General features: G+C 41.3%; 1 protein-coding gene across 1 annotated transcript in view; it reads right to left on the bottom strand.

The window, feature by feature from the left end:
- Positions 1-24,542, bottom strand: part of MYO3A (myosin IIIA) — a 189,836-nt gene that overhangs the window by 120,786 nt on the left and 44,508 nt on the right. Inside the window, exons 4-5 of the mRNA XM_045007383.1 lie at positions 4,098-4,202; positions 2,327-2,426 (exon numbers count right to left, since the gene is read on the bottom strand). Of these exons, the coding sequence (XP_044863318.1) occupies positions 2,327-2,426; positions 4,098-4,202 (205 nt within the window). The remainder of the gene's footprint in view (positions 1-2,326; positions 2,427-4,097; positions 4,203-24,542) is intronic.

The raw sequence follows: 24,542 nt of genomic DNA, 5'->3' as shown, positions 1-24,542 counted from the left end.
TAGTATGGACGTACCCTAAGATTATGTACATATTAACTTGCCTTGTTATAAGCAATATGTTAAGAAAAAAATAACAAAATATTTAACCGATTCTAGAAAAGTTCACAGTCTAGTAATCTGATTAGTTGGATATCCCTAATATATTCACTAGAAAACATACTCATCTCATATGATATATCTATTCATAGCTATGCAAAAAGAGGAAGGATGGTCCAGTGGATAGGGTGCTATCCTGGATCTCAGGAGAGCCAGGTTCAATCCTCTACTCTTCCACAGACTTCCTATCAGGGCCTGCACCAGCATTCCAAACAGGTGCTTGGGGCGGCAATCTGCAAGGGGCAGCAGTCCGTGTGTTTTTGCCCCCAAGCAGCACGCCGATTGCTGCCGCGGACGGCGGGGGCAGTCTGTGTGCCGTTAGGGCAGCATGCACATTTCCGCGGCGGCGGCAATTCGGCGGCAGCTTCTATGTTCAGCTTCTATGTTCAGACAGAAGCTGCCCCCAAATTGCTGCCGCTGCGGAAACGTGAGTGCCGCCCTAACGGCACATGGACTGCCCCCGCCGTCCGCAGCAGCAATTCGGCGCGCTGCTTGGGGCGGCGAAAACAGTAGAGCCAGCCCTACTTCCTATGCAACTCATTTAGTCTGTCTCAGACTCAAAGGTCAGAAGGGACTATCATGTTCATCTAGTCTAACCTCTGGCACATTGCAGGCGACAGAACCTCATCCACCCACTCCTGTAATAGACCCCTAACTCTAGCTGAGTTACTGAAGACCTCAAATCTTGATTTAAAGACTTCAAGTTACAGAGAATCCACCATTTACCATTAGTTTAAACCTGCAAGTGACTCATGCCCCATGCTGCAGAGGAAGGCGAACTCCCCCCCCGCCATCTCTGCCATTCTGACCGGGGCGGGGAACTCCTTCCCGACCCCAAAGATGGCATCAGTTAGACTGAGCATGGGGGCAAGACCCACCAGGCAAATACCTGGGAAAGAATTCTCTGTAGTAACTCAGAGCCCTCCCCATCTAGTGTCCCATCTCCAGCAGTTGGGGATTTTTGCTACTGGCAGTTGCCAATGGATCACATGCCATTGTAGCAGTCCCATCATACCATTCCCTCCATAAACTTATCAAGCTCAGTCTTGAAGCCAGTTAGGTTTTTTGCCCCCCACTGCTCCCCTTGGAAGGTTGTTCCAGAACTTCACGTATCTGATGGTCTGTGCTTGAGTCTCCCATCTGTAATACTGGATTAATAGTACATCCCTACTGGACAGGGTTATTGCTAGGGTACATACATTATAGACGGTGAGGTTCTCACATGCTAGGGTAACGGGTGCCAGAAAAGTAGCCATAATACAATATGCATATGCAATTTGTGTACAGTATACACCAGAATAAGTGATGCTTCTCGAAAGGCAGCACTAATGCTCAAAAGAATGAATTTTGGATGACAGTACAGCATTATATACTACAATTTCAGGAGTACAAAAGGCACAAAGTAAAGAAAAGCCACTGCTGCTATTAAAGACCAATTAACTTGTTAATGTTTAGCAGTTATTGTTTGTGACGCCTACTAACACAGAGAGCTATTTAAGAAAAAAACTATGTTCTAACTCAAAGAAAGTGTAACTTAGGCTATTATATAATCATATAAGTAATTCAGAATGATAATGTGCTCTTCTCTGGAATTATGTTCCATAATGTCTTTCACAGGCTCATCTCTCAATCACTGGTTTTCTCTGCCTGTTTACGTAACCATAAATCCAATTCTGCATTCTGTTCAAATGAAATGAAGCTTTCATTAAGAATGGGAGAATATCATTCAGGGCTTGATCCAGCTCTGACTGAAATCAATGGCTAAACTCATTGGGCTGGATTCTCTGGGAGAAACTCCCTTATTCTCCAATATCCTTTAGTTTTACGTCCCTATGACTTACAGCATTAAAGTTGTGCATCCCTTACTTCTTTGAACTAGCATGAGGTCATTCCAGACCCCATATACTAACTAAACTCTAAATCATACTAACTGGCTTTGTCCCACCTGCCACGAAAGCATCTGGGGTCCATGAGCAATAGACTAACTCCTACGCTTAGATAATCTAAACACTGTTAGTAAAATAGTTGCCAAGACCATAGTTAGGGATATTCTCTATTTGTGAATAATTTGTTTTCCTCTAATTTCAAACCAGTTAAGTTGATTTTATTTTAAAACAAAGTAGTCCAAATCTAAATCAAAACATTGTCAGCTGTTCTTAACTGTTGACTTTTACACCTCTCTCCCCTCATGTTTTAACATTACAACTTTGTCTGTAAAAACATCACATACCAAAATCCACAAGTTTAACTCCTCCTTCAGTGGTCAATAGGATATTATTTCCTTTTACATCACGGTGGATGGTTTTGTTTTCATGCAAATGCTGAAGCCCCTGAAAAATAAGTTATAAATCCATTAACATTATGAGTATTTTATTTGCAGGTTGAAAATTGAAATTATTCTATGTATTAACTTTGCTGATATTTTTGTGGTATGCTTTTTCTATCTTTCTAAACTTAGTTTCAAAATGAGAATAGCCACCAAGTTCAAGAATGAACTACCATTTGTCTGCCAATTGATGGGCACTTACAAAGTCAGTGTATTTTGATTTTCATTTCTACTTCTCTTAGCATTTTTGGTACAACCCCCCCTAGAAATTCTATTCTTATTCAAAGAACATTGAGTCAACTATCAATCAACTATGTGGGATAAATGGACTTTTTAGTGACTTCTTTTTCAGGTAGACAAGTTGCATGATGACAGAAGTAAAGAAGCATTATTAAACTTGATTATATATTGAACCATTAAAACAGAAAGACAAAGAAAAGTTCTAAGCTGTAGTAATAGTTCCAATGCAGAAACTCAAATTCTAATTAAATAGCAAAGTTAAAGAAAGATACTTTGTCTTGATTAGCTACAGTGATTTTTCTTTTGAGAGAGATTTCAATTTGTTGTAAATTATTTTATTACAAGGTAGATGCTGTCCCACAACATGAGACACAGAACAGTATTTTTGGTATGTTGCACTAGAATCAGGTCAGAAATGATTTTCCCATCCCATGAACATTTTTGAGATACCAAAAAAAAAAAATTCTCTCCCCCCAATTTGGAGGGGAAAGTCAATCTAGAAAATTTTGGCAATCTGAAAATCTGACCTGAAGAAAAAAGGAAACATTTAGTTTTGATGATTTTGAAATGCTTTGTTTCAATTTCAATCATTTCTCCACCCCCGCTTTTTTTTAAACATATTTTTACTATAATTAAGTTAAATTTCAAAATAAGTCATTTCAAACTGGAAATCCAAACTTCTTTGTTTAGAAAATGTTGAAACAAAACATTTTGACAATTTCAAAGTATTTTTCTCCTAAGATTTTTTTTAAATTGAAACATTTGTGAAAGCCAACCCTTTCCCATAAAGAAATTCATTTTCAACAAATAAGCATTTTCCAGTGAAAAAAATGTTTCATTAAAATAATCCCTGACCTGATGGACATTGCAGTTATGTCTCCAAAAGAAAAAAAAAATTAAGATGCAAAGCTGTATTTATTTAATGCAACGAGGGAGAAGTAATCAATTCCTGAAATAAATGTTCGCCCTTTTGATACTGATGAACTGAACTGCTACTTTACCTGGTAGTATTCAAAAACAAGTTTACAACTAAACCTTATTTCATTAAACACTAGTGTAATATAGGAAGAAACATCATGCTTTTAAAATGGAGTATATATTCATTTGTTGAAAAAAAATTTAGGGCTTGTCTGCATTGCCCCACAGTTTGGACTACAGTGCAGTGCAGTAACACCCTGCGTGTGCATGCTGAGGGTACAAACTCAAAGGTTTCTAGTTTGTGTTAAATAGCACTCTTCAAACAGGATTTACAGAAATGTGAACTAGGAACCTTTAAGTGTGTGCCCTCAGCTTCCACATAGGGGAATTACAGCACAGTTGTAATTTGATGGACACTGCTATTTACACCCCTACAGAATCCAAATTATGTAGCCTGAGATACTTTTTGAATAAACTATCAATTGGACTGTCCATTCATTGACTGTTTTTATCTTACCATAAGAGCTTCATGTAAAATATAAGCAATTACAAGTTCGTCCATCCTTTCACCTCTCTTCAAAAATCCTTTCACCAGATCAGTCACAGATCCTCCATTGCATAGCTATAAAAGATCAAATTGCATTAAGATACACAATGGAAATTAAAGGAGAGAAGTAATCATATCGGTTCTAGTTTTCAGTAGATTCCATTTTCATACCTACACATGGTCTTATTAAGCTGATAGCCTAGCAATGAAATTTATTTAGTGCTCATAATATCTACTCAAACAATTGTTTTTACATTTTATACCCAACATTGTTCCCTCTTTCTGCATCTGTCTCCTCTCTTTCTACAAATACATGTACAACATCTTATCTCTCTAATTTTTTATCTAGATGTCAACTTTCTTCTGAAGCTAAAATTACTGTCATGCTTTTAAAGAGATATTTTGTGGAGACATTTTGATAGCTCCTAATGTTCATCAAATGCAAGTGTATCCATGCTACAGATAATTATGGCTTGGATTCTCACGTCTCCTTCAGAACACTTGGCACCACATACACTGTGCAAAATGGACTTAAGAAAGCTGGAGACAGCCAGTGGAGAATTTCCCCTGTACAGAGAAATCTGCTGCTGTTGTAGCTGCCATCCTCATCAGCTGTCTCCCCAGATACCGATATAGGAAGGGGAAGCAGCACGTCCGGGGCATGCTGGGGGGATTACTGGGGCACGGTGGAATGCAGCTCTTCAATGCCTGCTCTTCCACTGACATAAGATTCCTCAGGGACATTACCAAGTAACATATGCCTTAGAGATGCAGGGGAGCTGTTACCTTGCACCAGGACCAAGTGGCTCTGGTTTAGGGCACCATAACTAGCTCCCAACAGCCTCTCTACTAAACTGTATCTAAAGTGCCATTTGGACATCAACAATCGGTCTTTATATTTCTCAGACCCTGGAACTACTTTTCAAAATGTAGGTCTTCTAGTGACTTAGTGTAATGCACAATATGAGCTGATTGATTGAGGCTATAATATTTCACATGTTCACTTTAGTCACTTAAAACTCTTCATTAGGATAAATCCATGATGTAATTTTCATAATCCAGTCTGCCTGCAGCTATTATGTACATGGGAAGATTGAGACAGTACTGTAAGCACTTTAAAAACATTCACAATGATGTCAAACTTGCATGTACATTATCTCTTCCAAAAAGTAGAATACTCTGATAAAACAATGAACTATGTTGTAGGCATTATGTAGTATAGACTCAGTAGTTTCCCATAATAAAGTGTAAAACTATAAGATTACATGAGCATAACATACAGTAGTAATTCTATTTGTCTACAGAGCCTGTAGCCTATTCAAATCAAATACATTGGTTTTCAATAAAATATTTCAACTCCAGAATTGCAGATGTCAGATACCTATCTATTTTATCTATGTTCATCTGTCCTAAGAACCCTGTGACACCCCGGTGTTTTTTCTAGGCAAAAAATGCATTAATAAAAGATTTGCATTTTAAGGAAGAAACTGTTTGGTTTTTGTATAAATGGCTGTATATACACAGTAACCTCTCTACCTACTGTAATCATTCCTATGTGTATAGTTAATGCAACCAAACACCTAAATGGGCACTACCCAATATCAAAGTCCTGCTGTAAGAGCTTTCTATATTAATCTAATATACGGCTCAACCCTGCAGGTGCTGACCACTATGGCAACAGTCATGGCAAACACTTAATTCCATCCTTAACTTTAAGAGTGTGTGTTGTTGCACTGAAGTCCATAGAATGAGACTAGTCACACACTAAAAGTTAAGCATGTGCTTAAGTGCTTTGCTGGACTGGGTTCAGAATCCCCAGCACCTTGAAGGATTGAGCCCATAATCTTAAACCTTTATGGCATCTCTTTTTCACCAGCTTTTCCTTTTTTTGGAAGCACCATTAATTTCTCCTGGGCTCCAGGAACCTCTTCTTTCACTTCTGTAACACTAATTGTATAGATGGACAGTCAGACCTGATGTAAACGAGAGCAACTTTGTTTAATTCAATGGAGTTGCACTGTTAACACTACGTCTGTATTTGGCTCTGAGTGGCAGAACATTTGATAAATAAATTAAATAAACAAGCTGTTCCTTTACCAAATACTAGACATGGAAGCAAAAAAAAATCTTATTTTCTGCTTCTGATAAACAGGTCTTTTTTTTTTTGTAGCATGGTCTTGACTGAAAAAGTTGGTTATTTGCCAGTCTTTCTGGTCAAAGAAAATGTTCTCTAATTTGGTCATCTTGTGAGAAATACACTGTTCCACAGGGGGGGAAAATAAAGGAATACTCAATACAGCTGGATCAGTCTTTATGTAGTGACATAAAACTCACATTCAACTAGCTGGGAGATTAGTGGGGTTTTTAAATACTTTCTCAGCTATGCTGCTCCTGTCATTAACTCTGTTTCATTTCACTATCCCCATTATAAGTTAAAAACTCAGAGGAGGACCAGGTAATATGTAGTAGTGTGAGACTGCAATAATTTTACTGTTTGGTGAATCAGGACACAGCCTGGGAGAACGTAAAAAGGGGCCTCTAAACAAGTTTTTAATTGAAATACAGAGTGCGCTTGAAGTTCAGTGGAAGCACAATAATGAATCTTAAAGCAGAGTAGCTACTGAGGGAGGTTTAATTTTAAGGCTTGAAGATCCAAATGCCTCAATTTCGTAACCACTAAATATACGGACATGCAAGCCAAAATTCATTTTGTTTTCCTCTATAACATTTAGACCTCTTCTTCTGACAGTTGGGACGACAGGAATGCAAAAAGAAAACTGGAGAAGTGTTACAATGTAGGCTGTTAAAAAGGTAAAATATTATTAAAATACAAGCTAGAAATAGAAAATGAGATTAGAGGAGACATTTTAGCCACATGCTCTTCTCTGAGCTGAGGTGGGGAGGGAGCATGAGGGGGAAATGAGGTTAGTATTAACCTTGTTCTATTTTTACACAGCCCACAGAAGACCTCATGGGCAAAATAACATCTTCCAATCTAATTTTCTATTTCTATTGCCTACTTTTACTGGCTTAGCAGCACCTCATTTTTTCTGAACCTTTTCTAATATATCTTTTTGGAGGTGTGGGGTGACCACATCTGCACACAGTATTCAAGATGTGGGCATACCATGGATTTATATAGAGGCAATATGATATTTCAAAAGGTTCTTTTCTAAAGCATATTTTTCCTTCTGCTTAACACAACTATGATCTCGTACCCCCATGTTCTTTCCACCCTGATCTTCTATTCCTTGCTCATCATTTTATCTATGTCTATATCCTCTATGCACTGAATTCCCTCCCACTCCCCAGATACCAGGGCAACAACCGTTTCCTCAAATCCCTCCGAGAGACCTACTTTTGTTAGGAATCAGCCCCCAAAACAAATGAACAGAATGGAAAGTTTGAGGAAGGTTAACCAAGCAACTCTTCCTCAGGGCCTCACACTATCTACTTTCTATGCCCCTCCTAGACTAAGATTTTCATAGAATGAGTTGTCAATTGTCTTGCACAGTCGGAAGCATGCTGTCAGTATCTGGCAGACAAGAGTAATCCAATCATGATACAACTCAGGCAGCATAGTCTAGAAGCAGGAATCAGATAAGGGCCCCTATCTTTGAGCTGTTGCTATCTATAGACTGTTCTTGCTTAATTAGCTTCCACCTCTCCTGACATAGTGAGCAGCTCTCAAAGGGCTCTTCCTAAAAAGTGGGGAGAGGTCCCCTCAGGAGTCCTAAGGTGACCCGCCAAATACTGGACTGCTGGGCACCATTATCCCGATTTCTGTAATTGTGTTCCAGCTGTCCTTTAGACCAGTGTTCCAAGCAGGCCACTGCCAACCTTTGTCCACTAACACAAACTACAAAACTGCAAGTGCCCTTTGGCTAAGAGAGAAGTTATTGAACAGGTGTTTTTTTTTAACATGGAATTTTAGTGCTTCTGTGCATAGGGATTGGGACCTTGCTTCCCCTTGTCTGCTTATATAAAACATGCAGGCAACATTGTCCATCATTACTCTTATGGACTTTTGTCTGACTATTGGTAGAAAGTGTAGGTATGCATTGCAGACTGCATGTAATTCCAGGAGGTTGGCGTGCAATGCGGACTCCAGTGGGGACCACTTGCCCTGCACCGTGTGGCTCTGTAGATGAGCTCTTCAACCAAGTAGGGAGGCGTTGGTCGTCAGTATCAAGGACAGCGGTGGTTGGAGGAAGGGAACTCCCATGCAGACATTTTGGGGTTGTTTACACCAGTCTAATGAGTCCTTGACCTTGAGTGGTAATGAGAGAAGTTTTTTTCAGGCCATGCCTGTGGGGCACATACAATGTTCCTAGCCATCCCTGGAGGCAGATGAATGTGGCTGCTGCCATATGACTAAGCAACTATAGACGCGTTCTGGTGGATATCTGTGGGCTGGTTCTCATGGTGGAGATGAGACTGATTATTGCAGAAAGTCTGTGGACAGGGAGGAGGCTCCGTCAGGCCCCAATAAACTCCAGACATTGGACTGCTGTCAGTGTCGATTTTTGCATGTTTATCTGGAGGCTGAGTTTCCAGAAAAGGTCCATTGTTGTTCTTACAGCTTTGAACGTGTTGACTCTGGTCAGAGCCTTGAGGAGGCAGTTGTCTAGATATGGGATTATAATCTTGTCTGCAGAGGTACGCCACCACCACTGCATGGACTTTGGAAAATACTCTGGATGCTGTAGAGAGGCCAAAGGGTCGTACCTTGTACCTCGAACCTCAGGACAAATCTGAGAAATTGCCTGTGGAAAGGGTATATGGTGATATAGAAGTATGTGTCTTTGAGGTCAAGGAACGTGTTAAAAACAGCCCTGGGAAGGGCTGCCCCAGGGAGCCAATCATTAGCAGGCTTGAGGCAGCCAATCAGGGCCAGTATAAGAAGGGCACCTGAGGAAAAGTTAGTGAGTCTTGCTCCAGCATTGGAGCAAGAAGGACCTGGCTGCCTGGGAGAACAAGCAGGGTACCTGAGGCAGAGCAGGGCTAGGGAAGGACAGGCAGAGCTGAGGAGCTCTGGCCTGGTGAGTCCCCAGGCTAAGGCCTTGCTAAAGGCCAGGGGAGGTACTAGGGCTACAAGGAGTCATCTGGGGCCAAGAAAAAGTAGCAGGACCAACCCCTTGCCAGTGATGAGTGGCCATTTCAGCCTGCAGTTTGCCCCTGAGAGAAGGGGCTAGATGACGACTGGCAGTAGCTACTGAGGCAAGGTGGGTATAGGAGGATTGGGGTTCTAAACTAAACAAACTACTTTGAGTGTGTCAGCACCGACCAAGCCTCCAGCACTGACATGGCCCTTGGTGCCATCTACTGGCTGTTCAACAGAATGCACTCCACCTTCGGCACCGGCAATATCCACAATCTCTGCACAACCACTGATACCACTGAGGCAGTCGGTGCCGATTTCGAGATCCTTGAAGTGTCCTTCTCAGTCCTGAGTGACAGTGTTCCCTTATGTGCTCCTGTCCACTTAGGGTCCTTGGACCTCTCCATAGCACTGGTACCGGAGGTGCCCAGATGGTTATAGGAGCTCGGTCTTGCTCCTGAAGATGTTGAAGCTACCGACCTCACAGGAGATACCTTTCTTTGAGGCAGCTCCTTGGTGGATGAGCTCGGGGCCTGTTTCTTCTAATCTGGGCAGGAGAGCGTAGATTTTCTCTTAGTAGTGGATGGCAAGTAGGAGTCAGCCAATGACCATGATGATGTTGAACACCGTGGAGGAGAGGTATCAGGGATTAGGCTCTGAGGCTGAGCACAGTGAGCTCTCCATTAGTAAAAGTTTTAGTCTCAATTCACTGTCCTTTATGAACCAAGCCTTCAATTTGAGGCAGTGGGTGCACTTTTGTGATATGTGCCACTCACCCAAACAGAGTATGCACCGTGAATGACGGTCGCTCATGGGGATGGCCTCATGACAGGAGAGGCACCTCTTAAAGCTGGGGGATCCGGGCATAACTCCAAGTACGGAGAACTTCCCAGTAGGGAAGTGTGTAGAAAAGGAAGCCTGCACTAATCTAAATATGGACTGCACCCTTTCGGATTAGGGCTATTCCACAGGCAAAAGCCCAGTTTTGGCATCCTCTTACCAGAATTATTTGTTTGGAATTTTAGCTTCAGTTGAGCTAATTGGAATGTTTGCATGAAAAGAAATCATGAAGGCAACAGAGCGAAATGAAAAAAGGGAAGATCTTTGATAATAGTGAAGTATCCATGGAAGTGAGGCAATGCAAATGATCAGTCTGTTACAAGGTGGCGCATTGTAAGGTCTCATGGCCAGACAGTTAATTAGGTCATGTCACTATTGTACAGTGTTCTTCTGTAAAAGCTTATTGGAATTTTTGTTGAAAGGTATTATGGTTTAAATGGAAAAAAGAAATATATGAAGATATGAAGAGAAACATACTGTAGAAGCTAAAGGCATGATCCTTCATGGTGCTGAGTGCTCTCACCCTCCACTGATCTCATAGGATCTAGCCCCCTATGCATTAGACTTGCCTGCTAGAGCTGGGGTTGACAACTTTCTAATAGCACAAAACCAAACACCCTTGGCCCGCCCCCTTCCCTGAAGCCCTGCCCCTTCCCCAAGGACCCGCCCCTGCCCAGCCCCTTCTGAGGCCCCACCCCCTCCCTCCATTGCTTGATTTCCCCCACCCTCACTCACTCGCTCATTTTCACCAGGCTGGGGAAGGGGGTTGGGGTACAGCAGGGAGCTCAGTGCTGGGGCTGAGGTTTGGAGTGTGGGAGGAGGCTCCAGATTGAGGCGGGTGTTGGGGTGTGGGAGAGGGTACAGGCTCTGGGCTGGGTAGAAATGAAGGGTGCAGAAGGAGGCTCTGGGCTGGGGCAGGGGGCTGGGGTGCAGGAGGGGGTGAGGGCTCTGGCTGAGGATGTGGGCTCTGGAGTGGGGCTGGGGATGAGGAGTTTGGGGTGCAGGAAGGGGCTGTGGGTTGGGGCCGAGAGGTTCGGAGTGTGGGAGGGGGCTTTGGGCTGGGGCAAGGAGTTGGGGTGCGGGATGGGATGAGGGCTCTGGTGGGGGTGCAGACTCTGGGGTGGGGCCAGTGATGAGAGGTTTGGTGTGTAAGAAGAGCTGCAGGGTGTGGATTCCGGGAGGGAGTCTGGGTGTGGGAGGGGGCTCAGGGCGAGGGCTTGGGGTGTGGGCTCCAGGCAGTGCTTAACTCAGGTGGCTCCCAAGGAGAGGCTGGCATGTCCCTCCAGCTCCTAGGGGCAGGTGCAGCCAGGCCACTCTGCACACTGCCGCTGCCAACAGGTGCCACCACCACCCCCGCTCTCATTGGCCGTGGTTCCCAGCCAATAGGAGCTACGGAGCCAGTGCTCAGGGCGGGGACAGTGCGTGGAGCCCCGTGGCTGCCCCTAAGCCTAGGAGCTGGAGGGATATGCTGGCTGCTTCCTAGGAGCCTCTAGGTTCCCTTTTTGACTGGGTGTTCCAGTTGAAAACCGGACACCCGGCAACTCTAAGTGAAGTGGGAACTGGTCTCTCCAATAAGGAAACAGCAATTAAAGTCCTGTGTTCCGGGGGGAAGGCAAGGGGGGCATGGATTTTCCTACACTAGTTTCAACAAGCTGGGGGAAAGTGAGAGGGAAGAAACAGTAGCTGTTGCTGTCTCAATTTCCCAACTCATGTAAGAGAAAAATGTAGATAGAAATGGTTTTCAGTCCAGTTCTCAGTGGATGGTGTCCTCTCTATGGCTGATTTGTCTGAGTTTTCTGCCTCTCAGAATAAGGTACAAATTGGACTGAAAGGAAGAGGCTTGGGGGAGTTCTCCACTCCCCCCCCATCACCTACTGGGTGAACAGGGAAGGAATATACAGAAGAATGAAGCATAACTGAGCTGCTGGTGTGCAGAGCAATCTTATGCAATAGATTTATAAAATAGCATTTGATTCCAACACGTGAAATGTCAATTTAAATTGCAAGCACATCAAAGTCTTCCAGCTTATCTTGTATGCTTTACTCATCATTCATCTGACACTGATGACATTTCTATCCACCTGACTATTAGCAAGACATACATATTATTCTCAAGCCAGATAACCAAGGATTTAACATTAGCTTTGTCTCTGAAAATTTAGAGTACCTGAAAGTTTAATAGATTAAACTGATAATATTCCTGCATTAATATGCCCAACTGCTTGAGATTTGTGCTCCGGAACTGAACTGTCAGGTAATATCAGCTAATATCCCTGAGCGCATCAAGATGCCATCATCCTATTTCAATGGCTTTGTTGCTGAATACTTGGGCAAACACATTTATTATCTTGATCAACTATACAGCTTATATGATCTTGAAAAATTGGTTTGGCACTTCATTTACAGGAGACATATGTGTTACAAGGACTCAGATTGTGGGCAAGTAGCCTACACACTGTCCTGACTTACCACAACATTATTATGCACCGGGGTGATGAAACCAGCCCAGCTGCTAATCTCTGGTTTCCTAGCCCTTATAGTTGGTCAAGAATCAAAGCTATGTTTCTCTCTTTCATTGTGCTCAATATGCAGCATATCAATATCTTCAGCCCCTTCACTAGCCCTACCTTCTTTCTAGCATTGAATTTGGTAAAAATGAAGGACCCTGTGTTGGTGCTACTTTGTTTTAAGCTGTGTCCCTGGGATATACTGACTGTGGTTCACAATGAACTCTAGTTCCATTGGTAGTGTGCCATTTTCTTACTTCTAATGGTCTCATTGATTAATATAATCCCAGTTATAGTAGCAAATATTGACCATTGTAGCCCTGAGGATTAATCTGTTGGTCTGTATAAAATGTCTTTTTGGATAAAAGTGTGTAGGCTGCATAGATTAATAGAATTATTTACAATAAGCTGTAATGCAAGATACCTAGAAACTTCTAGGCCAGACATCCTGGCCAATTTCCTCTGTGACGCTGAAAGCAACCTTTAAGACCCTTACTCAGAAAAGTAATAATAGGATACAAACCTACGCAAATTGTCTAGGGACCTTTTGAATGTCTGCTAACCTTTCTCCTAAATAGGGTGAAAAGGGGGGAATTTCTGCCCACAAATTTCACACATATACACCGCAGATGCGTACATATCTGTCATCCATACGCACATAAAAGGTCAGCCTATGAAAACAGGTACCCTCACCTTTCCATGGGGGAAAGACAAATTTGGGCATAGGAGGAAGGATTTCTCCCTATAAAAAGGGTGACAATCCACCATTAGACAGGCGATACACCTATCTATTTTCTTATCGTCTCAACCTACTTCGATGTCTCTCTCTCCTACGAAAGCTGTCAATACTAAGTCATAGTATTAATTCTTTTCATAGCTGTAAGTATGAACAAATTCTTATTTCTGCTTCACCTCTAAGCATTTAATTTATAGAGGGCTAAAACTCATAACTATACTTCCTCTATCAGAGGTGTGAAATTCACTCTAGTGCTACTGCTGCAGAGTGCATTTAGAACTGTGATATTTGTAACTTTATAATCTCAAACTGCTTTTAACATTTTAGATTTACTTATTGTTTCATTGATTTTAAATAAAAGGTCTTGATTGACTAATTTTGTCTCAGTGTAATTTCCTGTCAGATACCCCAATCTCCTTGTGTAAATTCTGTGAAGCCTGATTCAAGACGAACTTTATCTTCTGATCACACATATTGGAGAGCCATATCCATATTATTAATATCTATTAATTATTACTAATATTATTAATTAGAAAATTAATTATTAAATAAAACTAAATTAAGTGGATAAATTCCACTGTCCCTACTAACCCTCCCCAAATCAGGCTACACCATGGTTTAACACCTTGCCAAGACTGATAGTAACTTTTGCAGACAGAGCTGTGTCAGCCCTTTCAATTTGCCATGGCAGTTCAATGTGCAGATGAATTCAATAGTGCCAATTGTAGCCCCCAAATAACACCTTCCTTCTCCCAGGGAGTGACTGCAGACTACTTCTCTGCAGCCCCCTTTCTCTTCACAGCTTCCTGTTTACAGCTTCCTGTTTCTATAAACCCAGCCCAGCTCGTTCGTCCTCACTTGGGCTCCCTCGTTATTGAGTCATGGGATTGCTTAAGCCACCTGATTCCCCTCAGCTGCATCTGGTTAACTGGCCACTTTCTTAGGGTACATGTGGGGTGAACACTACATTACAGCATCTTTCCTCAAATTTGATTTAGTTCTGATGGTCTGAGGCAATGTTGCATGAAGGAACACTTCTCATGATGTTGTTTCATTCGGGCAACCAGGCCTTGCATTTCTTTGTTGCACTGTTTGCATTTTGCATGCCTGCCTGCCTGTCTTACCCACAGGTAGAGGAACTTCAGTAAAATAGTCCCACACTGGGTCTCTTTTACGGCCTGCTGCCATTTTAGGTTTTCCCTTCTAGTGAGAGAATGGTGTGGTAGATCTCAAATCAATGAAGGCTATACTCAGAAAGACCTCAAGACTTCTGGAATATGCTGCTCAAACAGTTTCACTCTTGATTCTACTGCCTGTCCCTCCCTTCTCACTTTTATCTCCAGACTTCTTCTCCTTGTCCAGATCTATTTCGCTTCCAACGATTTTCTATTCACTGAACTTTTTGAAACTTTGCACTTTTAGAGAGAGGTTGACTCTGTGTATACAAATTTGCAGAGGGACAATAGGGTTGAGATCTGTTATTTCTCACCTCTATATATTATTTATTTAAAAACATTTTTTGCTGTTAACAAGCATGTTATTTCCGGAGACACAAATCCACAGTTTGAGAACTGCAAAACTAAGCATCTCTGATGGTATCTTCTAGACTGAGCACTGAGTCCAATTGGGTAGATAGAAAGATTAACCTAATCTATACAGAAGGCCCTGGAACCCCATAAAATTGGGTCCCTAATCCATGAACCATTGGGACTCATTTACAAAACTTTTCTTAAACATTACAAGAATATATTGTCTCACACTATAGAATTAGAATTTCTAATCCCTATTCCATGATGAGATATCTTTGAGCTATAATGTGTCTTAATTAAAACTACACCTCTACCCCGATATAACGTTGTCCTCGGGCGCCAAAAAATCTTACTGTGTTATAGGTGAAACTGCGTTATATCGAACTTGCTTTGATCAGCCCGAGTGCACAGCCCCGCCCTGCCGGAGCGCTGCTTTACCATTTTATATCTGAATTCATGTGATATCAGGTCATGTTATATTGGGGTAAAGGTGTATCTTTAGATAAAATGCTTTTTGAGGAAAAAAAATCTATCAAAAAAATCCGGGTTTTTTTTTGTTTTTTTTAAATCATTGATTTTTATTCACCCTGATAAATTATAATAAAATATGAATGATATCCCATAATGTAAAAGCAGCAAAGAATCCTGTGGCACCTTATAGACTAACAGACGTTTTTTGCAGCATGAGCTTTCGTGGGTGAATACCCACTTATTCACCCACGAAAGCTCATGCTGCAAAACGTCTGTTAGTCTATAAGGTGCCACAGGATTCTTTGCTGCTTTTACAGAACCAGACTAACACGGCTACCCCTCTGATACTTGATCCCATAATGTAGTTTGCATAAATGAAAACTAACACTGATGCACCTAGAAATTTGAACACCTTTCATCATAACTTGGACAGATAGATTAGTGGGATTTTATAATGTCTAAAAATGAACCACAACAAATCTAAACCCTCCACAGTGATTTCCTTCAAAGTACATCAAAAACCTATTTCAGAGGTCATCAGATAGTTCAAGGTACTTAAACATTTAGATAGAAACAAAGATAATTCATTTTCTATAAACAGTGATACAACATAAATGACATCACATTATTGTTCAGACAGATGATCATAAAAGTCTACAAATGACACCTACTCCACCTACAGCTTCACCATTAGCAGATTCCATATCTAGAAATAAATTTGGAGACAAACAGCCTTTTATAGATGCTTTCTTTCAAAGCATCAAGGCCTATGTATAAATCCATTTCAGAGAGATGGCAGAAATGTTTTAAATTTATTGCACATTTCCAATCCAACAGACTTGCTAATAAACTATACAACATTTGGCTTCAAACCAAAACTAATCTACAGATGTACACGTAGAACCTTTCTGGTATTCATACACTCTCCCAACACTGCTTGGATCTTAATTTCCTTTAAAATAAAATCATTCATAAAGTCAAAGTGCTGTACTAATACTGAGTAGGTGAGGGACCTTTATTTTTTCTCCTCTGCCAACAGGGCTCTCACCTTTAAAGATATCAAACACAATATTTATCAGCAATCAACAATCAGATCTTCAATGTAGAAGCTTCTATTTACAACAGCTGAGGATCTGTTCCCAAGAACCAAAGTTCCTGTCAAAAGTGAAGTTTCTAAAATCTACTGCCAAAGTGCTGGTACTGTTCAAAAATAAAAGTTGCAAAATTGTTTTTTGGAAAAAAAAAGATTTCCCCCCATGCATTTCATTCTTAGAAACAGCTGAGCTATATGTGCTGAAACATTCTCAGGAAAAATTATCTCCCAGACTAAGAACAAAAGAACCAGTTATCACCCTGAAAGATAAGTGACTGAAGAAATTGTAAGCAACTAAAACTGACTTTAGAATAGAAAAACTAGATGCATTGATACACCTATAATCTCCCACATACACAGAAGTATATCCATATAATAAATTGCAGAGCTATAAGATAAATACTCTTAGAACATACTTTTGACTGCCTTATCTGCTTTGTGCCCAGTAATCCATTCCCTGGAATTTATTCACCCCTTGAAAGTAACTTCAAATATTTGCCTTTCAAAAAAATCAGCCTGCCATAGAGCTATTTCTGCCTTTCTTCTCCTCTGTTAGAGACTGGACCATGGACAGTCAGGCCTAGTGGATGGAGCAAGAGCCAGGAAGCAGATCCAAACCGATGTCAGGGGTCAGAGCCAGAACCAGGAACTAATAGCAAAGCCAAGGGTCATAGCTGGGATCAGGAACCATGGTCAGGATGAGGAAGCCAGAACCAGGAGCAAGGTGAGGAGCAAGAGCCAGGAGAACAAGGCAGGAACAGAACTAGAAGCCGGACTGGAACAATGTGAGGAATAGCAGACACAGGAAGGATACAGGTATGAACATACTGAACAGCCACAGAGCTACTGCTGCTGCTGGGCTTAAAAGCCAGCCAGCTGCCCTGACCAGTCAAGTGGCCTAGTCAATCAGGTAGCCTCTTGCAGGCCAGCTGTGCTTGTTGGGTTGCTAGGAAACTGATTCTGCTGAAGGCCCTCATACCTGTCCAAAATGTGGATTTTTTTCTGAAATTAACCCAGCACAGGCAAGCACATCAAGAGGCCAGCACAGGCAAGAAATCAAAAGGCCAGCACAGGCAAGGTTCAGCTTTGGGCCATTAACAGCTTTTCTAGGCATAAAGATGTCACAGCTTCAAAATCTGAGATCCTGTGACCCTGCAGTACTAAATATGGGATATTTATCCTCAGAAAGGGGAATTTCTCAGCTTTGCAATGTGACCCAGCACTCATTTCCACTATGGAAAGGGATCAAGACATCCAACCTTAGCCTCATGACATTATGATGTAGAAATAAGCTATTGTAGGTCACGTTTAGGGGGTTTTGAAGTGTATTATTTTTTTTCCTTTCTTGCTGAATCTTGCACAGTTATACTAAAAATAACAAAGGCACCTGCCTTTACAGGCATGGAGGAAAAATAATCCCAATACAATTTTTAAAAATTCTCTACATTTATAAATAAATTTTTCCTTTTAACGTATGTGGGGTAAATAAAACAAATGATGATGTGGCATAACAGCTGTATTGACACTCATTTTGGATATGCCCAGGGAAAACTCATTATGATAAAAAATTATACAACATTATCACATAATCTGTATTATTTATGTGTTAGTAAATGTAACCCCTTTGCGGTTTACAGAGCATGGCTCCTTTAAATCTTTCATAGAAGATTTGTCCTGAGGGAAGTGCTGCTTTTTCTAGGACATGGGAATGTTGCAGAGTGTGGAGAGAGGGAGAGAGACAGAGTGTGGGTCCAGACAGAAGGGCTGCAAGTGCAGGAGCCGAGAACCTGCCCAAAGCTTGGGAGAGACCAAGTGGCCAACCGGGGACACACCAGGACAGGAGCCAGGAGGAGCACTGTGCCAGGGAGGAATCACCCAAGAAGGACAAGCCAGCAGAGTTGCAGAGGGGGAGGTTTAGGCTGGATATTAGGAAAAACTTTTTCACTAGTAGGGTGGTGAAGAACTGGAATGGGTTACCTAGGGAGGTAGTGGAATCTCCTTCCTTAGAGGTTTTTAAGGTCAGGCTTGACAAAGCCCTGGCTGGGATGATTTAGTTGGGTTTGGTCCTGCTTTGAGCAGGGGGTTGGACTAGATGACCTCCTGAGGTCCCTTCCAACCCTGAGATTCTATGATTCTATGATTCTATGACAAACCAGAGCTGGACCCAATATCACTGCTGCCCAGAGCTATATGGGACCATAAGTACTGAGGCTTGTGACTTTGCATTGGGAATAAAGAGGGAGGCCGTTAGCTAGTTAAGCAGGAAGGTTGTCACTATGTGTGGCTTTGCAGTGAGCAGAAGAAGAGGGCATCAGAAGGATTTGTCGGGGAAAGATTACTGGCATTGATGACGACCAGGAGCACACAAGACTCACCACTGGACTGGAACTTTGCCCAGGACTCCTGAACTCTGTGTGCAAACACATTGTGGTACCACTGGGTCGGTGGGGCCTTTGTGTTAAATGTAACTCTGTTTTACCGCGCCACCTATCTTCCCCCCTTTTGTTTTTCTCCATTCAGCCCTCTGTGAATAAGTATTTCCCTTTCCTATATTCATTGTACTATTCCGGTGTGTGTGTGTTCACTCCCGGGGGTTTGGAACAGGTGCCCCTGTGGTGGAAGGGACTTTCCCTGCTGTGTTCCTGCGCGCACCTTCTCTTGGCTGGAACTGCCTGCAGTTTCCATCTTGACCACAAGGGTGATAAAGTTACATAAAAATGTCTCAGAGTGGTAGCTGTGTTAGTCTTCATCAGCAAAAACAATGAAGCATGCTTGTGGCACTTAGAGACTAACAAATGCATTTGGGCATAAGCTTTCGTGCGCTAAAACCCACTTCATCAGATGCATAGAGTGGAAACTACAGTATACAGGTATATATACACACAGTACATGAAAAGATGGGAGTTGCCTTACCAAGTGGGGGGGTCAGTGCTAACGAAACAATTCAATTAAAGTGGAAGTGGGCTATTCTCAACAGTAGAATACCAAGGGAGGAAAAATCACTTTTGTAGTGGTAATGAGGGCAATGTAATCAGGGTGGCCCATTTCAAAGAGTTGACAAGAAGGTGTAAGTAACAGTAGGGGGAAATTAGTATGAGGAAATTAGTTTTTGTAAAGAATCCTGTGGCACCTTATAGACTAACAGACGTTTTGCAGCATGAGCTATCGTGGGTGAATACCCACTTCGTCGGATGCAAGTAGTGGAAATTTCCAGGGGCAGGTATATATATGCAAGCAAGAAGCAAGCTAGAGATAACGAGGTTAGTTCAATCAGGGAGGATGAGGCCCTGTTCTAGCAGTTGAGGTGTGAAAACCAAGGGAGGAGAAACTGGTTCTGTAGTTGGCAAGCCATTCACAGTCTTTGTTTAATCCTGAGCTGATGGTGTCAAATTTGCAGATGAACTGAAGCTCAGCAGTTTCTCTTTGAAGTCTGGTCCTGAAGTTTTTTTGCTGCAGGATGGCCACCTTAAGATCTGCTATTGTGTGGCCAGGGAAGTTGAAGTGTTCTCCTACAGGTTTTTGTATATTGCCATTCCTAATATCTGATTTGTGTCCATTTATCCTTTTCCGTAGAGACTGTCCAGTTTGGCCGATGTACATAGCAGAGGGGCATTGCTGGCATATGATGGCGTATATTACATTGGTGGACGTGCAGGTGAATGAACCGGTGATGGTGTGGCTGATCTGGTTAGGTCCTGTGATGGTGTCGCTGGTGTAGATATGTGGGCAGAGTTGGCATCGAGGTTTGTTGCATGGATTGGTTCCTGAGCTAGAGTTACTATGGTGAGGTGTGCAGTTACTGGTGAACTACTTGCATCCGACGAAGTGGGTATTCACCCACAAAAGCTCATGCTGCAAAACGTCTGTTAGTCTATAAGGTGCCACAGGATTCTTTGCTGCTTTTACAGATCCAGACTAACACGGCTACCCCTCTGACACTTAGTTTTTGTAGTGACCCATCCACTCCCAGTCTTTATTCAGGCCTAATTAGATGGTGTCTAGTTTGCAAATTAATTCCACTTCTGCAGTTTCTCATTGGAGTCTGTTTTTGAAGGGTTTTTTGTTGAAGAATTGCCACTTTTAAGTCTGTTATTGAGTGTTCAGGGAGTTTGAAGTGTTCTCCGACTGGTTTTTGAATGTTATAATTCTTGACGTCTGATTTGTGTCCATTTATTCTTTTGCGTAGAGACTGTCCAGTTTGCCCAATGTACATGGCAGAGGGGCATTGCTGGCACATGATGGCATGTATCACATTGGTAGATGTGCAGGTGAACGAGCCCCTCATGGTGTGGCTGATGTGGTTAGGTCCTATGATGGTGCTCGTTCACCTGCACATCTACCAATGTGATATATGCCATCATGTGCCAGCAATATCCCTCTGCCAGGTACATTGGCCAAACCGGACAGTCTCTACGCAAAAGAATAAACGGACACAAATCAGACATCTCCAAGGTGCCACAAGTACTCCTCGTTGTTTTTATAAAAATATTTAAAACCATGGAAAGTCAACAATTAAGAAGTGACTGCATCTTCCCCCACAAGAAAATAAATGTGTGTCCAGGTTACCAGATTAACAAATTGTATACTCTGATTTGGACTAGTGCAATTAAAAACCATCAAGATCTAACCCCCCACCCCCATGGAAAGGTATTTATAGTAGAAAGTCTAAAAGAGCTTTAACTATAGCTCTGCAACACAGCTGCAGTATACTACTACCTTAATTATCCTTAATCAAACTAAACTGAAGGGTAATTTTATAGAACCAGAGCTAGCATAATTAAAAGGTCAGGAACAGCATTTAGGCCAGAGCTTTATGCATAAATGTGAAACGAAACTTACAAAAATTCAAGAGTTAGAGAAATTCTGCACTTTTTTATATACAAAAAGCAACATCAAAGGAACTTTAACATTTCAAAGTCAAGTACTGAAAAGTTAGGCAATGTCAGAATTAAGGTTGCCTTTACAACATTTAACAAATTTGTTTGTTAGAGTATGATCTGAAGCTAAATGAAGTCAGTGACTTGACTTTCCTGGGCATTGGATCAGCTGGCTAGAATACACACAAAATGCGGTAAGTAAACTTGTGCAGTTGTAACCATGTCAGTCCCAGGATGTTAGAGAGACACAATTTGAAGTTGGACCAATAAAAGATACTCTTTCACTCACCTTGTCTCTCTAGTAAGCCAACATGGCAGCCAACAGTAATTTTGCGCCCTCCTCTAGTTTTTATTGCCTATCCATAACAGTATTAGCTCTATCTATTGTCTACCCACTGAGAACTTTTCAAGGGCTCTTTTTCTGTGGCAGTGTCATTCCAACATCCTTAGGAGGGAAAAAGTTAATATGTCAATGTCTTGGATATCTCAGTTGCAATATATGTCCACATCCCTAGTATGAAGACTAATTTACTATAATTTATTGTAAGTTAAAGTATTGCGATAGGCTTCTCTTCCCCAAAGGCTGGGTTTGCATGTGGGTGCAGTTTGAGAGTGAGGCTGGGGAAATGGGAATTGAAACAAAGTGTTCTTGTGGTGGGTTGTGCCTTGTGTCACCAGCTCTAGGGGAGAAATGTGCTGCTATCTATCGTAGATATTTATATGGCCCCCATCGCTATAGTATCTGAGCACCTCACTGTCTTTAATGTATTTATCCTTAGGGCAGTGCTATTATCCCCATTTTACAGATGGGGAACTGAGGCACAGAGCAGCTTGGTGACTTTCCCAAGGTCACACGGGGAGTCTGCAACAGCGCAGGGAACTAAACCTAGGTCTCCCAAGTCCTAGGCTAGTGCCCTAATTTCTCGACTATCTTTCTTTTCTTGTTGTGCTAAGACTCTGATTGCACTAATGTTGGATGGATTTTTAGACAGTGGGGATCTCACCATATTCAGATACCCCAACGTTAAAATATATAAAATAGTATCAAGATGCTATAATTTAGGGCTTCTTTAGATGAACAGTTAGTGCTTGGCAAGCTGGAGTGTAAATCTACAGTGCACTAGTGTGCTGTGCACTAACTATCCATGTGGACCGGGCTACCATGCACTAAAAGGTCCCGAGTGCACTTTGTTCTATTCCACTTTGAAATGGGAGTAGGTCAGTGAGGACTAGGGAACACAGTAGCAGGGTCCACAGGCAGTGTGCTGTAGATTTACAACCCAATTTACCGTGCACTAACTGTTCATCTATACGAGCCCTGAGAATGTTGTGGCTACACTACCCAGATTTAACTTGTACATATTGAACATTAATATTTAATATTCCCCTGCCGTTTGCTTTACTTCTTAATTAAAAGAACAATGTTAGAGGTCTATTTAATCTAACTTATATGTACAGGAAATGCCTAAGTAAAGTAGGCAATAATGTTGTATAGCTGCCTAAGAGATGTGGACTGTGCAAGCCACACTGCAATTTCAAATATCACGTTGCAGAAAAAATGATGAGTATTTACTAGGGCTGTCAAGTGATTAAAAACATTATTCGTGATTAATGTCCTGATAAAAAAAATTAATCGTGATTAGTCACGCTGTTAATGATAGAATATCATTTATTTCAATATTTTGGATGTTTTCTACATTTTCAAATATATTTATTTCAATTACAACACAGAATACAAAGTGTACAGTGCTCGCTTTATATTTATTTTTATTACAAGTATTTGCACTGTAATAAACAAAAGAAATAGTATTTTTCAATTCACCTCATACAAGTACTGTACTGCAATCTCTGTATCATGAAAGTTGAACTTACATATGTAGAATTATGTACAAAAAACCTGCATTCAAAAATAAAACAATGTAAAACTTTAGAGCTTACAAGTCCAATCAGTCCTAATTCTTGTTCAGCCAATCGCTCAGACAAACAAATTTGTTTATATTTGCAGAAGATAATGTTGCCGGCTTCTTATGTACAATGTCACCTGAAAGAGAGGACAGGCATTTGCATGGCACTGTTGTAGCTGGCTTTGCAAAATATTTACATGCCAGATGCACTAAATATTCATATGTCCCTTGATGCTTCAACCACCATTCCAGAGGACGTGCATCCATGTTGATGATGGGTTCTGCTCAATGAAGATCCAAAGCTGTGCAGACCGACACATGTTCATTTTCATCATCTGAATCTGATGCCACCAGCAGAAGGTTGATTTTTGTTTTTGGTGGTTTAGGTTCTGTAGTTTCTGCACCAGAGTACTGCTCTTTTAAGACTTCTGAAAGCATGCTCCACACCTCATCCCTCTTAGATTTTGGAAGGTACTTCAGATTCTTAAATCTTGGGCTCAGTGCTGTAGCTATTTTTAGAAATTTCACATGGGTATCTTCTTTGCGTTTTGTCAAATTTGCAGTGAAAATGTTCTTAAAACGAACAACATGTGCTGGGTCATCATCCGAGACGGCTATAACGTGAAATATATGGCAGAATGTGGGTAAAATAGAGCAGGAGCCATACAATTCTCCCCCAAGGAGTTCATCACAAATTTAATTAATGCCTTATTTTCTAATGTGCATCATCAGCATGGAAGCATGTCCTCTGGAATGATGGCTGAAGCATGAAGAGGCATATGCATCGTAGCACATCTGGCATTTTAAATATCTTGCAATGCCAGCTACAACAGTGCCATATGAACGCCTGTTCTCACTTTCAGGTGACATTGTAATTAAGAAGTGAGCAGCAGTATTTCCTGTCAATGTAAACAAACTAGTTTCTCTTAGCAATTGACTGAACAAGAAGTAGGACTGAGTGGACTTGTAGGCTCTAAAGTTTTATATTGTTTTGTTTTTGAGTGCAGTTATGTAACAAAAAAACCTTTATTTGTAACTTGCACTTTCATGATAAAGAGATTGCACTACAGTACTTGTATGAGGTGAATTGAAAAATACTATTTCTTTTATCATTTTTATAGTGCAAATATTTGTAATCAAACATAATATAAAGTATATTACATGTACACTTTGTATTCTGTGTTGTAACTGAAATTGATACATTTGAAAATGTAGAAAAGCATCCAAAATATTTAATACATTTCAATTGATATTCTATTGTTTAACAGTGTGATTATTTGTGATTAATTTTTTTGAGTTAATCACGTAAGTTAACTGTGATTAATTGACAGCCCTAGTATTTACTAAACTTTGAAAT

The sequence above is a fragment of the Mauremys mutica genome, chromosome 2 (genome assembly GCF_020497125.1).
Source record: "Mauremys mutica isolate MM-2020 ecotype Southern chromosome 2, ASM2049712v1, whole genome shotgun sequence".
Taxonomy (NCBI): Eukaryota; Metazoa; Chordata; order Testudines; family Geoemydidae; genus Mauremys; species Mauremys mutica.
This window is presented reverse-complemented; position numbering and strand designations above follow the sequence as displayed.